General features: G+C 39.5%; 1 protein-coding gene across 1 annotated transcript; it reads left to right on the top strand.

The window, feature by feature from the left end:
• Positions 1 to 974: 974 nt before the first annotated feature.
• Positions 975 to 15,333, top strand: LOC122153731 (protein ARV1-like). The gene is given in 6 exon segments (XM_042796075.1): positions 975 to 1,106; positions 10,564 to 10,683; positions 12,277 to 12,430; positions 13,671 to 13,724; positions 13,727 to 13,894; positions 14,372 to 15,333. Coding segments are annotated over 6 exon segments (702 nt in total). The 5' UTR covers positions 975 to 1,007; the 3' UTR covers positions 14,479 to 15,333.
• Positions 15,334 to 15,609: the final 276 nt, after the last annotated feature.

Below are 15,609 nucleotides of genomic sequence, written 5' to 3'. Positions count from 1 at the left end.
GCAAAACATATATAACTGTAACTGAAAACGAATCAAGCCACATTCAACTCAGTAAGCCGAGCAGGTGTTGGCATGTCTGCGTACTATGGAGCGCAGGGATTAAAAAGCACGCAGAGTCCAGCCGCTCAACTTGGCAGGTCGGCGAGTGGGACAGCAGGAATCCTCCTGCGTGACCCCACGGTTTCCCCGCTGAACGGGCGCGAGATTTTTCCCCGCTCGGTGCCACGGCGGCAGTCCCTGGCTCCTTGCCGCCCCAGGGCACACCGCTACCCGGGGGCGCAGCTCAACACCGGCAACAACCACGCGTCCAGCCGAGCCGCCAGGACCCCGCGCCGCCAGCCCCTGGGACACCGGCGGCGCCTCAGGGGGAGGCGAGGCCCGGCCGCGCCTTCCTCCTCCGCTCCCGCCGCCGGAGCGAGGGGAGGGGGCCCCCCCCACACCCCCTTCCCGGCCTCAGAGCTCCGCAGGGCCGCTGAGCTGGCGGCCTCCTCCCCGCCGCCCCGGGACTGGGGACGGCCACCATGGCAACGTATTGTCGTCGTCCCGCGACTCACCGCACTCGGCCGAGTACTGCTCTGCCCACTCCCCCGCCGAGGCGCAGCCCCCCACCGGGCCCTGGCGGCGCAGCTCCTGCTTTAGCAGGGACAAGGCCGGGTACTGCTCGGTGAAAGCCAGCGCGGCGCGGGCCAGGGCCAGCAGGGCCAGTGACCCCCACAGCCCCCTCAGCGCCCCGCAGCCGCCGGCAGGTGCCATCTTCCCAGGACGCATGCGCAAGGCTCCCGCCTCAGCCGGGCACGGCGGGCAGCCCCGCCGCCCCTCCCACGGGACCGGCGGGGAGGAGGGCGCCGCCGCGCTGCCCCCTGGGACATGGAGTCCTGCGTCCGCGTCGCCGGGCCGACAGCGGCGGGAGCACCAAACCACAACTCCCGGAATGCACCGCTGCGCGGGTCCGGCCCGGCTCCGCCCCCCGAAGGCGCAAGCGAAGCGGTGCGAAGCGCTGGCGGGCCATGGCGGCGCTGGGCGTTTACCGCTGCATCGAGTGCAGCGAGGAGGCGGCGGAGCTGTACAGGGACTACCGGCGCGGGGTGCTCCGTATCTCCATCTGCGTGAGTCGGGGCGGCTAGAGGGGTGCGGGTGTTAGGGGAGCTCCCCCGGCGCTCGGCCCTGGCCCGCGGGGCGCCGTTCCTCGCGGCTCTGCGGCCCGGCCATTTTCCGTGGGCCGGGGCGCGGGGTTGCCGCCTGCCGCGCTCCCCGCCCCTTCCCCTGGCTCCCCGCGGGCAGCTTTACTCGCCGAAAGGCGGAGCTGAGCGCGGCTGGGGAACCGCTAGATGGAAATGCCAGGTTTTGGCTGGTGATGGTTCCCGGTGCGTGTGAGGGCTTCTGTGTCACCCAGCCACAGAGGTTGTACTTTCCAAACTGGTACCAGGATGTTCCAGGCTGTTTACTGCTCTCCTTTCCCACTCTGTCTCTCGCAGAGTTCATCTTTTCCTCATGCTGTTTTCATGTCAACTTTAATTTAGTAGCTCCTGCTTTTTCTGAGATATTTCATACCTGCAGCAAAAAACAAAGAAAGCTTTTTAAGCCGTGTTTTCAACTATTTCTAAATTACCTTTTTCAATTTTTGATAAGGTTTATGTGGACTTGTCTTCAGTGCTGAGTTTTGACTTTTTTTTTTTTTTGTAGTGTGTAAAAAATTGGATCACTTAGCATCCTATATGTCACTATGGGAAGAGAAAATTTGGAATGCAAGGATCTGCAAATACGTCTTGACTAAGCCTTTGTTTTTGTCTGTGATTGTGTTTCACAACATCCTATCTGCTCCTTATAAAATTGGGAAACCTTGTGCTTGAACCAGTTGCTGAATACTTTGTATTTTGTAAGGAATTTGATGTATATCATTCAAACTGCATTTGTGGTTGTTTCCCCCAGTTTTGTAGCCCTTGGCATTTTGAGAATGCTGATTGAAGAAGGGTTAATTTACTAACCATGAAGCTCTGAATATAACAGATAACCAAAAAGCTTTGTATGAAACCTGTGATGAATGCCTTTACAACTTTATAGCTTTCAATCATTCAGGCATTTCTTAGATCAAATATAGAAATCGTAGACAGCCAGATCATAGAAGTCTGTGACCAGTTTGTATTTGGGGAAATAGTGGTTAGCTCAAGCTGAAAGACGTACATGTTAGATCTCAGCTTCTGTTATCAACAAGATACCAACAAATTACTGATGATAGTAGAAAGAGCTGATTCACATCCTTCTATTTTCTCAGCCCAGCAGTCAGTTAAAATGGCTTGTTGCTATAGAACATAACCCAGCTGAAAATGTACACAAAAATCTCTGCAGGCATTTCAAAAACCAGGGAGATCAGCAATTTTCTTGGGTAAAAGACAAATGTCACCACAGCCAGCAACTAAGCACCGCACAGCTACTCACTCACTCTTCCCCGCTCCCAGTGGGATGGAGAGGAGAATTGGGGAAAAAAAAAGGTAAAATTCACAGGTTGAGATAAGGCCAGTGTAATAACTAAGCTAAAATTAAAATATTAAATATAATAACAATAATGATAAAATATTCTAGTAATAGTAATTGTAATGAAAAGGAGTATAACCAAAAGAGAGCAATAAAACCCAAGGCAGGAAGGCAGGACAAGTGATGCACAGTGCAATTGCTCACCACCTGCTGACCAATGTCCGAGCACCAATCCACCCCTTCCCAGCCAACTCCCACCAGTTTATACCCTGAGTATGATGTTCTGTGGCATGGAATATCCCTTCGGCCAGCTCAGGTCAGCTGTCCTGGCCATGTTCCCTCCCATCTTCTTATGCTCCTGCCTGCACAGAGGATGGGAGAGCATGGGACACTGAAACATCCTTAGTATAAAGTGCTACTTGGCAACAACTAAAACATCACTGTGTTATCAACATTATTCTTACACTGAATCCAAAAGACAGCACTGTACCAGCTACTAGGAAGAAAATTATCTCTGTCCAAGCTGAAACCAGGACAACAAACAAGGTAAGCGATTGATTTCTGATGGCTTTAGACATGCACACTGCAAGGAAAATTTGACTGTTACTTGCTTTTTCATGTTAGTATAGTGTGTCATGTTTAGTAGCGGATATGAACTACATCAAATCATTGGTAGTCAAATCACGTAGTCAAAATTCGTCATTGGTACATGATAAAAATGTAAATGGTTTTCTTTGGAGCTCTTTCGTGTGGAGCTTCAAACTCATCTTTGAAACTAAGGACAAGCTCGATACGAAAGAACAAGTATAAAGCTTATGGCTGCAGCCATGTCACGTAAGATTTAGCACATCTTGTAAACTCAGGTCATCATTTACAGTTATTAATTTGGCTATGGTAATCTCAAAGGCAAAGTGAGAGCCAGCAGATGGCACTCGTTCCTCTTATCACTTAACCATTTGAGAACTGAAGATCCTGGTCTTCGGGAGCTGTGGCATCCCATGTAGAATAAAAGTCTTGAGTCCCGGTTGCTGTGTTAGTCACAAACACCAAACTGTTACAAAAAGAGCAAAGAAAAGAGTAAAAGAAAGAGCAAAGAATCACATGTTGCTAGCAAATTGGAATTCTGTCCACCTTTCTTCACACAGCTTCAGATTGGTACCATTTTTCACTTGCTCCTACCAGCCTGTTTGCTCTGTGTTGTGGGTTATCATGGTGTCACATCCCGCTCAGACAAGGGACACAAGTGACTTAGATTCATAAATCCCCAGGAGAGTGGACAAAGGTGAGACGAGTCTTAAAGCCCATGCACAGACATTTATTAATTTCCCCCAATGTATTAACTGGATACATGATAATTGTCTAAGTATATGATGAATTATGGCAAGTGATATAGTATACCTTGCGTTACTTTTGTATTAGTTTTGGCACTGCACTAACCCTCTGCAGGTAGCCTACTCCATGCAGGTAACGCTGTGCTCTGGCCAGAGACCTGAAAAGTTGGTCAGCATCACGCTACTGACAACAAAAAGTAGTCAAGTACAGAACATCATTTGATACCCTTCACGAACTTTGACGAGCAGTGTTATAGTGAGTTTGTCAGTGTTGTGAATCATCTTCCCCTGAAAATAATGATAGCTTAGAAGTCTTCTCCACTTCAAAAAATACAAAGATCAAACTTACCAGTGTGAAACCTCATTTACAGACTTGCCCCAATCTTCGTTTAATGTTATCATTGATAAATTAATAAATTTGCATCTAAAAGGTGTTTGCCATTCTCAGGATGTTCCTGTCATTCAACACCTTTTGGACTATCATCTTGAGGTTGAAGAAGCTAAGTTCTCCCAACAGCAACTTCTGTCTAGTCCTACATTTATTTTTAGGATGTGTTTAACCTGATCTGGGCTTGATTTTCATATGGAAGATTTAAATTTGAATGCCTAAGCAAAGTACCATTATTTTATATTCTGTTACTAATCTGTTGAAGAGAAGAATGGATTTCTTCCTGAGGCAAATACTAGAAGCTTCCATTAGGAAGCATCTGTTTCCAGCCCACAATACTAGAATACAATTTTGGAAATTCAGCATAATATTCATCGTACTGCTTTAGTTTAGTTCCTGCAGCATTTGTTATTGCTCTTAAGATAATTCAAATTTTATTGAGCTCCATATTGTAATTTTAATACAGGCAAACATTAAAGACCTCACAAACATTACTATCCACTCTGGAAATAAATTTGCAGCAGATACTGAAGAAACTAAAGAAACTAACCTAAAAATTAAAGAAACTAAACTAAAGAAACATGGAAGTCCATACAGGACTGTGAAACTTGGGATGGAAGGGGCATGCCTTTTGTTAAGGGCTCTGCATGGTGGCTAACTGTCACAAATTCTTCAAGTTCTGTAACTTTTTTTTAATCTGTCTTGTTTAATCAAGGCCAGTTTTGGCAAAAGCCTAGCCCAAACCTTTGGTGTTGTACGTTTCTTCTTGCTCAAGATTTGCATTTGGTGAATGAACCTTTTTTTCATCCTGCATATATTTTGCTGTGGAAGTTACATGACTAGAGGCAGGTGGACTATTGCTCCTTAAAAATAACTTAATGGTACTTAAAAATTGATAATAAAATTCTGAGAAAGCTCACCTCCTCAGGAAGACCTGTTCAATATACCTTCTTTTCAGATAACTGGGGTGTAGCGGGGTGTGTGTATGGGGTGTGCAGGGGGTTAGGATTGCCTCCAGTGAAGGTGGCTCGTGGTGGTCGCATTGCAACTCACCATCTGGTTCCGCTCCTCTGCTGTGAAGGTTCTGATGTTTTCCCTGTTCCGAACCAGAAGTGATGGTTGGAAGTAAGCCTACGTGGTTCTCATAGAGGAGATTTTTGTTAATTATTTTGAGATTCTTAAAACTTAAGTGATCTGTAAATAATACAGCAAATCTTCCCTGAATATATTACGAACCAACCAGTAACAACAGTAACAAAAAATACTATTCAGGTAACACTGCCACTATTACATTCCTGCTATAGGGGGAAAAAACCTCACATTCGGCTAACCTGGAATAAATTTTGCAGTCATGGTGCAATGAATGTAAAAGGAAATTAGCGAATTTGACTTGTTCAAAAACAGAATGAAAAACATGCAAATGTTTTAAATTGTTTTTAAATCACATATATGTTGTTGTGTTTAAAAATAAAGTTTAAAAAATGTTAATCGTTCCAGACCCTAACAAAGGGAAAGAAATTATTCATTGCAATATGTAGAGCTCAGTCAGGATCCCCCTTGAGTTTTGTAATAAGAAAGCCAAATTGCCTGAGCACTGCACACTTCATTTAGCTTTTCTGCAATTAAAAAATAATTGAAAAGCTCTTTTATTGCAGAAAGGCAGAGAGCCTGTAAATGCTTTGAATGGACAGTATTTATGTGGTAAGGTAAAGAATCTGTGAGTACAAAGTTCATCCTGGAAAATAAAGTATGTTATTTATCTTATTTACATAACTCAATCTACAGACCAACTCACTACTGGAAAACATGTCATGTAGGAAAAAATACAAAAAGTATTTTTAATTGAAATTTTCTGAAATGGAATGCATCTGAAACTGGGGTCTTTAGTTTTTTCAGCTTAGTATGACACTTAGCCGCATCCCTAATAAAGAACTCATACTGAAAGCAGCACAGCAAATTACATTTTATTGTTTAAGGGTACAACTGGGATTAAAGGCAATCCCACAAAATGATAGGTCCATGTTAGTTTGCCCTATGAACCTACGTAAATGGACCTTTGTTCATGTTGAAGTTACATAAATGTTAAAATTTGCTCTATATGTAGTCCAGCAAAAAAATGTACCTTAACTTTGCCAGACTCCAAACCCTGGAGAAAGGAATACTAAAATGAGATTGTTTCACTGGTGTTTCTAAATGTCCAGAGATTTTCAAAATTATTCCTGGTGTGGTTTTCATGGTATTTTTAGTTCAGGATGAAGCTTGGTTCTTCACTGTGTATTTTTATTTTCTGTTATGTCCTATGGCTGCTTCTTCAAGTACATTTTTCCTTTCCACCACCCCCATCCCAAAATAGTTTTACTTAAAAATGTTGGAGAGAGCACTCTAAAGAAGTCATGTTCATGTGCTTTAAGAACTTTGCTGTTCAGTGACAGTAGTTATTTCCTGAAATAATTGTACACTATATTGTATTTGGCACATGCTTGTGAACTGTGTTTGCAGTTGAGTACCTTTGATGAACAAAGCAGAGGTATGTCTTTTGAGTAGTGTTTCATAAAAGGCTGATAAACATGCAGTCAGAATTAACATTTCAGTACTTATTTTGTCTTATTAAATACAATTGAGATGTTAAAACATATGTTACTTTGCTTAACTGTTGTGGATTGCTTTGATCAGAAAGAATCTGATAAGCTACACTGAAGAATATGGTTGTACTAGCTTTTGAAGATTTTTTTTTCTTAAACCTGCCTTTGCTCATTTTTTAAAAAAATATTTTTTTACGATAACTAAGCAAATTTCTAAGTTATTAAAATGGAAGCTTTTTTTTTTTTTTTGAAACAACAGACAAGCATAGTCAAGTTTCCTAAATATGTTTAGTCAAACAATTCCTAAACTAATATCCATTTAAATTAATTAGAATATTGGAATACATTCAACACCCTTTTTTAAGGGAACACAGTATCTGTTGGGATCCTGGGTATCAGTATCAAACATTCATAATTTTCCTTAAATTTACCAATTTAGAAGAAGATGTATAAATAGAAATTATGGTGTCAAGAATGACCTTCCTCTTCTACAACATAATCTGAAAGCACCTTTTAATCAATGTAATGTCTATTTTTTCAAAAAAAACGCCAGTTATTTCCTGGTTTTGATGCCAATTACATATTTAAGGAAGAAATTAAAAACTGGTTAAAAACAGAGAAATCCAATTACTTCTTTCTGTTATTATAGAACTGTTGATGATAACCAGGGTATTTCTTCAATAAAGTCCAGAGAAGATTAAAAAAGTTCGGTTTTGTTAAAGATGTGGCTTCTTCAGTCATGCTGAACAGGCCATTGCTACAGCTGTGCAAAACTGCAATTGGGAATAAGACCTGAGCACCAGGACTGCAGTTTACTCTAAATTGCCTGGCTAGAACTTTAGAAGTAAGCATGCAAGCAGTTCTCCATGGCTGAGCTGCTCATGCTGATCTTCTCTGAAAGCGTGAGTGATTATCGATGTCTATAAAGTTATATCAGTTTAACTATATAGCTTTATCTAGTTAAACTTATGTGTACATAAACTGCATTAACCCTTGCTTGCATCGATTCTGCTGAAGTCAGGCTCTAGTCACAAGTTTCCTTCCTTGGGCATTTAAGGTGCATGTTAGATGTTTTATTAGTACATCTAGAAAACATAACAAGCCATGTATGGAGAAAATCTCATGCTAGAGCGTCTATTAATTCTGTAACATTCTCATGGTATAGCAAGTGTCATCTTCATTTTGTCCAATTAGTCTATGTCAGTACACACCTGAGTCTTTTGCAGTAAGGTGGTTTGTAGGTCTCTCAAGTCCCTGAATGCCCTCACGCTGGTTAGGTCACTGGCTGGGTAAGCATGGAGAACTTTTCCTTCACACAGTTGAGACTCAAATAGAAATAAAGTAGATTAAGAATAGGGCTCTCTTCTAACTCTAGAAGACAGGCAGACACAAATGTCTGTGTGTAGAAGGTCCTTGAAAATGGCAGTTCTTTCATGGTACGGCAGATTTTCTTTTCCTGTTGAAGTAACACAAGAGAAATAGGATTCTTAAGTGTTAGGTGGTGGTATGCTGAAATATGGAATTAAGCGTCATTCTCACAACTGCAGAAGATTTGGTTGTGGCTGCCAGAATCTGTGGAGCAGAAGACCCATTCTTATTGGTAACACCACTATTTGTGTATTCAGTTGTAGCAGTCTCCTTACAAATCTGCAGTAGAGTTTCTGTTGTTGATTTTGCCTGGAGGGTTGGTCTGATGTATTTTGATTGTCTAAAATTCATGTCAGCTGTCAATGAAAATTTTTTGGTATCTCTTAACTGCAAGTTTTTTGATCAGTGTCTGGCTGGGACCCAGCACTTGAAAAGATCATTCTTTGCTCTCCTCAGAACATTTTTTTAGTCTGGTCAGAAAATGTTCTGTTGTGTGAAAATTTGAGATACATCCTTCATCTAACCTTTATGACACCCATTGTGTTCAAGAATAATCTCCTTTTGTATGCACTTGTCCAGTGCTTGTGTGAATAAGCCTGAAAAAAAATTGTTTTCCTGTGCTACATCAACCCAAAGATTTGACATATGTAAGCTACCAGCTATAAGAATATCTGTTCATGATTTCCCTGTAGAAAGAAATGAAGCAAGACACTGCCTTTAATTACAGTTTCTGTTTCTCTTTAACTTTATTAAATCCTGTAGCTGTGGTCTTCTGTTAATGATGTCCTTTCTTCTATCTCACTCACTTTAATTTTAGACCTATCAAACTGTTGGTTAATGAGTCAGTTTTTGAGTTCATTACCTCTAACTTGTGTACTGTCATACACAGTATTTTCTAATCCAAATGAGTGTGTTTTTACCTTGACCTGGACCAAGAAACTGATCAGTGGTGGCACCATTCCCTAAATACTCTATTCAACTTATGCATTTGTGTGTATGTTTTTCTTGATATGGATGTTGGACTTTTGAGTCAATTTGCTAGTGAAATTTTGCATTCTCAAATTCTCCAATAATAATTCTGGTAAACAGCAAGGCAAAGTTAACTTTGGACACAAGGAATCCCTATAAAATTGAAAAACCCCTGTTGTTCTTTCTTGGGAGTTTGTCTGTAGGTGTTGTGTGATGCTGCATTTTTGACTGTTAAAGCATTTCAGAAAGCTGTGTGCATAGATTTCTCCTCTGGCAGTGCACAGCCATGCGCTCATTAAAATGGAGATGGAGATGGTTTCTGTGAGTGTCATCCTGAAGCGTGGCAGCTAATGCAAAGGCCCAGGGGAGCGGCGTTAGCCAAGGGCAGGTTGGAGGCAGCAAGGAGTTGGACTGGGGGGACAGCAGGAGGAACCTGAGCTTCTGCAAGTGTGATTGTTGGAGCTGGAGTCCTTGCTGTGATCAGCTGCTGCTGTTCCTCAGCCCTCTGCTAGAAGTCTTCCCCTTCAGGTCTGCTAGATGAGCCTTTTGTAAGACTGTTATTTAACCATCCTGTTCACGGTTAGTTTCACAGCCTCTTGTTAGCCCTTCTAATTTAACTCAAGTCAAGGAGTGATCACCCATGCAGGTAAGTCGATAAATCTGAAGGTGTTGATGACAAGCAGTTCCCAGTGGTCTGGGTGAAATAACCTGTATTAGGCACAGTGAGAACCAGCAAATGTATTGGAGAAGGAATGGTCTAGTCTCTTACCACTGTTCAGTAGCAACTTCTTATTCTTCGGCTGCATCTGTGTGTGAAAGCTACATTATTAGTATTCTAAATATATTGGTGTTTGTTTGATAATGGAGAATCAGTTGAAGCATCTGGACAATTTAACAGTATGGGAGAACATTGCAACAGCAAAAGAACATTTGCTGTCTTCTTGAAAGGAAGAAAAAGGTAGGATAGGAGGATAAAGCATCTCTGAAAAGAAGGAAGTCATAGAATAAATTAATTTTCTTTCAAAAAAATACCAAATAAATCTCCAAAATACCCAGTAGACGATCCATGATCAGTTAATCTTTAACAAGATCCTGGTGCACTTCTTGATTCTTGGGAAGGTAGTTTGTATATTTGCATCTGTAGGGCACAAAATTGTAACTAAGTATGTCCTTACATAGTTTATCTGTGTTAATCTTGAAGCCTGTAAAAATTGATAATGTATGTTTTATAAGGGAAGTCAGTGTGTCAACTGTAGTGTCAAAGGAGGGAAAGCAATTTTTCTGGATGGATTAAAAGCCTATTGAAGATGAAGATTACATTAATGAAAGACTAATAAAAATTGAATAGCTAGTTTGGATTTAGGCAGTTCTGCTAAGACTGGGAGAACGTTTCATAAACTCTTGCTTTCTTTTTTTTTTTTTGTCTTAATTCTTGTTATTTTGTAACTTTCAGAAATCCTGCCAGAAACCTGTGGACAAATACATTGAGTATGATCCTGTTATCATCTTGATTAATGCTATTTTATGTAAAGCACAAGCATACAGGCACATTCTTTTCAATACAAAGATAAATGTAAGTTGCTATGCCCCTACTCTGTGACTTTTTTTGGTTAAAGTTCTATTTAGATTCAGTAAGTTGATTGTAATATTTGTAAAATTTTAGAGCCTGTTCTCCTGCTCCTCCACAGGTTCCAGCAAGCTGAACCAGTCATAGCATGAATAGAACACATGAAATCTCAAACTCCAGCTGTTACTAGGAAAGTTCCTGTCTCCACATTAGTGATGCCCCAATACCAGCAAATACAGCAGTCAGTCATCTTACATGTTAAAGAGAAGAGAAAGAACTGTATGGAATTGTTCATGCAGTTTTCTGTACCCTCTAATTTGCCTATCAATTGATTTTAAAAGGATGATGTGCTAAACTATATTGGAAGAGAAAGTTCTAATTTCAAATTAATTTTCAAATTAAATTTGTTGTAAACAATTCTTTCTACAATGAGCTGTAGTAATATATCACATCATATTGACAATACTATGCCAATTTCACATACTGTATTAATTTATTAGTTTCTTCCTGAGTAATTAACCATGGCCTCAAAACTGTAGCAACAGATAGTGCCTTTCACATGAAGCACTGTTAATGCAGTTATGTAGTCAACATAGGTGTGCTGGCCAATCTGGAGTGTAAAGGTATAGCTTTTCTCACAGCATTGCATATTTTTACTTTAAGGATTGATTTCCCCGGAGAGGGAAGCTAATCTAGAGCAAACCATTCAGGCATAAGTGTATGTTGTGTTCATGTAGGATTTTTCATTAATTCAGTGCTTTCAGAGACTGGTAATGATGTTTTCTGTGAGACTACTGGAAGAACTATTCCATCTGTGGAAATTTCATCTATTCAGCTAAACTGAGTTGAATTTTAAACTGGCTTAGCCTGTGCATGTATGTGCAACTGGCACAACTAGTATCTAATGAAAGAAGTAGAATCCATGCACAGAAATTGCGTTGGTTTACTTAAATCTGTATAAAATCACAATTCACCCCACATACACACTGGCGTAGAGACTGCTTAATGTGGAAACAAACTAACTGTGGGCCCTCACGACATCATTTTTGCAGTCACTTCAGAGGATATTTTTAAGTTTTGTTTGATTATATTGCTCTATTTATTTTTGGTACCTCACTCTTATCTGAACTAAGAAATATTTTTGGTATAACTACGCTACCAATTTCTTCTAATGAATATTGTTCCAGGGAAAAAGAGAAACAAGACTATTTAAACCAGTTCACTGAATGGAGTAGTTGCCCATAAACTGAAATTTTTTGATAGGACAATTCTGCTAGCTATGGCAGAATTTTGTTTTTATATTCCTAACTTCAACCGCTTTCCTGATTTTAAAAAGGTATAGAGCAGGCTTTAGAAATCACAGTTATATACCTTCTTCTGTATGGAACTGTTCATGCAGCTTGCTATACACTCCAATTTGTCTCTTGTTAACTGATGTTAAAAGGATGATGTGCTAAACTAGTGGCTTCAACAGAAATAATTTTCTTATGTTTCTAAACAAAACTAATAAACCTACAGAGATTGTTTGTGTAGAGATTTTGAAATATATTTTAAATGCTAATTTCATACTAAAGCTTTTATTATTCTTTCATTTACCAGATTCATGGGAAGCTCTGCATATTTTGTTTGCTCTGTGAAGCTTATCTCAGGTGGTTGCAGCTACAGGATTCAAGCCAAAATACAGATCCTGATGACTTAATCAGATATGCCAAGGAATGGGATTTTTACCGAATGTTTGGTATAGCTTCTTTAGGTAAGATTGATGAGCCTTAAACAACTTAATAACTCTTTCAACAAGACCGTATTGCAAAAAATAGTATAGGATGGATGTCATGTCCAACCCAGTATGGTTAAACAATTATACATGTACTCTCTAATTTGCCTTCATTTAATGCAAATGCATATTTTGATCCTGATTACAATTCAGACTGATATGATCAGCATTAGTTATCGAAACACTGAAAAGTGGCAATATTCAGAAATCTTCACCTGAATCCATTTACATAATCTGAAGATCAGTGTAGAGCTCAGACTTATTCCATATTTCATGTTGACTTCAAGCTTTATTATTCATTAAAGTGATACAACATTAAGGATGATCCTTACAAGAGTAACAATAATTGGGGAAAAGGTGTATCTGTTTTCTTTGTTCTTTTTATTGAATACACAAAAATACAGAGCAGTGTCATCACTGGTAAAGAGTAAATATTTCTGTGCTCTAAGACTACATTTGAAGGCAGGGGATGGTTTGGGGTTTTTTTTTTTTTTGGTTAATACTTTTATTCTCATACCTTTTCTGGTGATAGTGTTTAAATCAAGCCTGGAGACTAACACTAGTATTTTCCTTAGACATTCAGCATTTAATTTCTGAATTGTCTAATGTTGCTCTAAGTAGGTTTTTATAACATGTCAGTAAACAGGTTGGTACTCAGTTTTCAGTAGTAATTCACCTGTTACAGTTGTTGGGACAGTTGCTTTGACATCTGCATTAAGTCCAGTGTTACACAGGAACACAATGTCAAAAAAAGTCTAATAGCTCAATGATATTTTCACCTTAGTGTTCTTTCTCATGCTGGATGGAAAGGGTTCATTGCTGGTGACCTTTTTAAAGAAGACAAGTATTGATTTTGTTCTACAGGCTAAGAGACAGTTGAAAAAACCTCTCCTTTTGTTAAAAACGATCAGTAAAGAGGTTCTTTTGCTAAACTTCCTGTGCTGTATGATGTCAGAAATTACAAGTATGGCAATCCTACAGATAGAATTCTGTAAGAATTATTCTGAATGTCATGATACTGAATTAGTTTAAGTAATAGTAACATTTGCCTACTAAAATGAACACAGAAGGTAGAAGTCATGTTCATATTTGTGTATGTCTTTTAAATGGTAGTGGTTCAGTTGCATTTGGAACATGTCATTTCACTGAGATTCATCCAAGAAAGGACTTGATTTTGGTGCTTCCTTCTCTCTCTCCAACTCCTCTTATTTCCTCTTAGAACAAACTTCATTTTTGGTTGGCATTTTTACTATGTTATGGTGGATGAGACCGGAATGCTGAAAACAAAGTCTGACTTCATTTTACTTCTCAAAGCACTGCTGTTGTCCAGTTATGGAAAGCTTTTGCTAATTCCAGCTGTTATTTGGGAACATGACTACACGCCTTTGTGCCTTGCATTTATAAAAGTGTTTGTCTTGATATCAAACTCTCAGGCAATTAGAGGTACGTTTTTGCTTATTTGTTACTACGTTATTTATATAGGATGTGTGTGAGAGAATGCAGCTGTTATAGAAGTCATTATTACTATTGTTATATATTTTACTCAGTATCAGATGTGTGACTGAAATAGCTCTAGCTTAAAACTGTGTTATTTAGACTTTAATAGAAAGTGAATGAAACAAAACACTTTATTAAAAAAGAAAAAGCACCTCTTATTTCACCATCATCTCTTTGTATATGCTATATTATATCCATCAGATCCATCAGTTAGATTTTGAGACAACTCATCATGGATCACTGAAACAGAATTCTTTGTCTGGAAAATTAAAATTTCATGTTAACTTTATACATGGCTTTGGAATGCAGACTTTTAACAGATTTGTGTGATTTATTATACATACAAATTAATATGAATTCTCAAATGGTTTCTATGATCTTTTTAAAGGGTAAGTGATGAATGAATTCTGTTTTCTTTTGCAGTTACATTGAACTTGAACCGAATGCTCCCTTGGTTGGCCATCTTCTTTGGATTGATTTTGGAAAATGGTGTGGTCTGCTTGTTCCAGAAAATGGGACTAGACGTTTGAAACAAGAGCCCAGATCTGAAGAAGTACCAACAACATGATGATAATTTTCTAAGAATGACCTCTGCCAGAAGGTTCCAAAGACACTCTTTTCATAGTGATAAAGAAGGTGATAGATAACAAAAACTTGCATTAGTGGTGGGTAAGTGTAGAGAATTTTAGGATGAATTAAAATGAGAAACTTCAGAAGTTTGGGTATTTAATGTGGTAAGCCATAAAACTTCAGCTTTAACTTGTTTATTTTCCCATTTAAAAATATGAATGTGTCACTATCCTAATAGCTGTATAAATCTGGCTGCATCGCTATGGCTGTAACAAAAAAGGTACGCTAAGAAAATTCAGCACTGCTACCAGTCACTGCATTTTGGCAGAAGGAGGATAATGGATTGTTCCCTTAAGAGAAAGGAAGAGACTCAGTGGAAAAATGTAAAAGCCAAAATCGGTATTTCTGCAAAAACAGATTTTCAAAGAGAGAAGGGAACATGTGCAAACAGTTTATTAGAGAAAAGGCAAGTATTGCAGAATAAAACTCTAGGGTAATCTCTAGGAACTATAGTTTTAACTGACTTGAAATTTTATGTGATCTCATAAATGCTGCTGCTTAATTCTGAAAGCTGAAGAGAGTGAAAGGACTCTGATCTCCAGCATACATGGTTGTTTAGGATACTGCTTCTTCTGCATTTAATATTAAGCCGCATCCCCCACACCCTGCCCTCATCTGGCAGCAGTGGAAGCAAAAATTGAAGTATGAGGCTGTCAGCAATCGAGTAGTAGTTGTTTAAAAAAAAAAAAAAAAACAAAAACAAAAAAAACCCACCAAAACAAAAAAACACCCACACAAACCAAAACACTACAAAACAAAAAGCCTCATCATGTTTAGACCTAAATTAGTGAATTTATAGAAGTTCTGCACCTTTCTCCCCAGCAGGCAAAGAGAGTTCTAGGTGGCCTACAGAGGAACAGGCAAAATCAGTTTCTGCAACGCAGTAATTAGGACACAAACCTACTTCTGTGCAGACCAGTTTCTATTACGTTCCATCCAATGTTTAATTCTCCTGCTTCAGTTCTGGAAGTCTGTACCGTCTGTAAGTACTACTTCCATTCTTCATTTTCCTCAGATACAGTCTCCTGTAT

The sequence above is a fragment of the Tyto alba genome, unplaced genomic scaffold, assembly GCF_018691265.1.
Source record: "Tyto alba isolate M040663 unplaced genomic scaffold, T.alba_DEE_v4.0 Super-Scaffold_22, whole genome shotgun sequence".
Classification (NCBI taxonomy): domain Eukaryota; kingdom Metazoa; phylum Chordata; class Aves; order Strigiformes; family Tytonidae; genus Tyto; species Tyto alba.
Note: the sequence above shows the minus strand (reverse complement) of the source record. Positions and strands in the feature narration are given on the sequence as shown.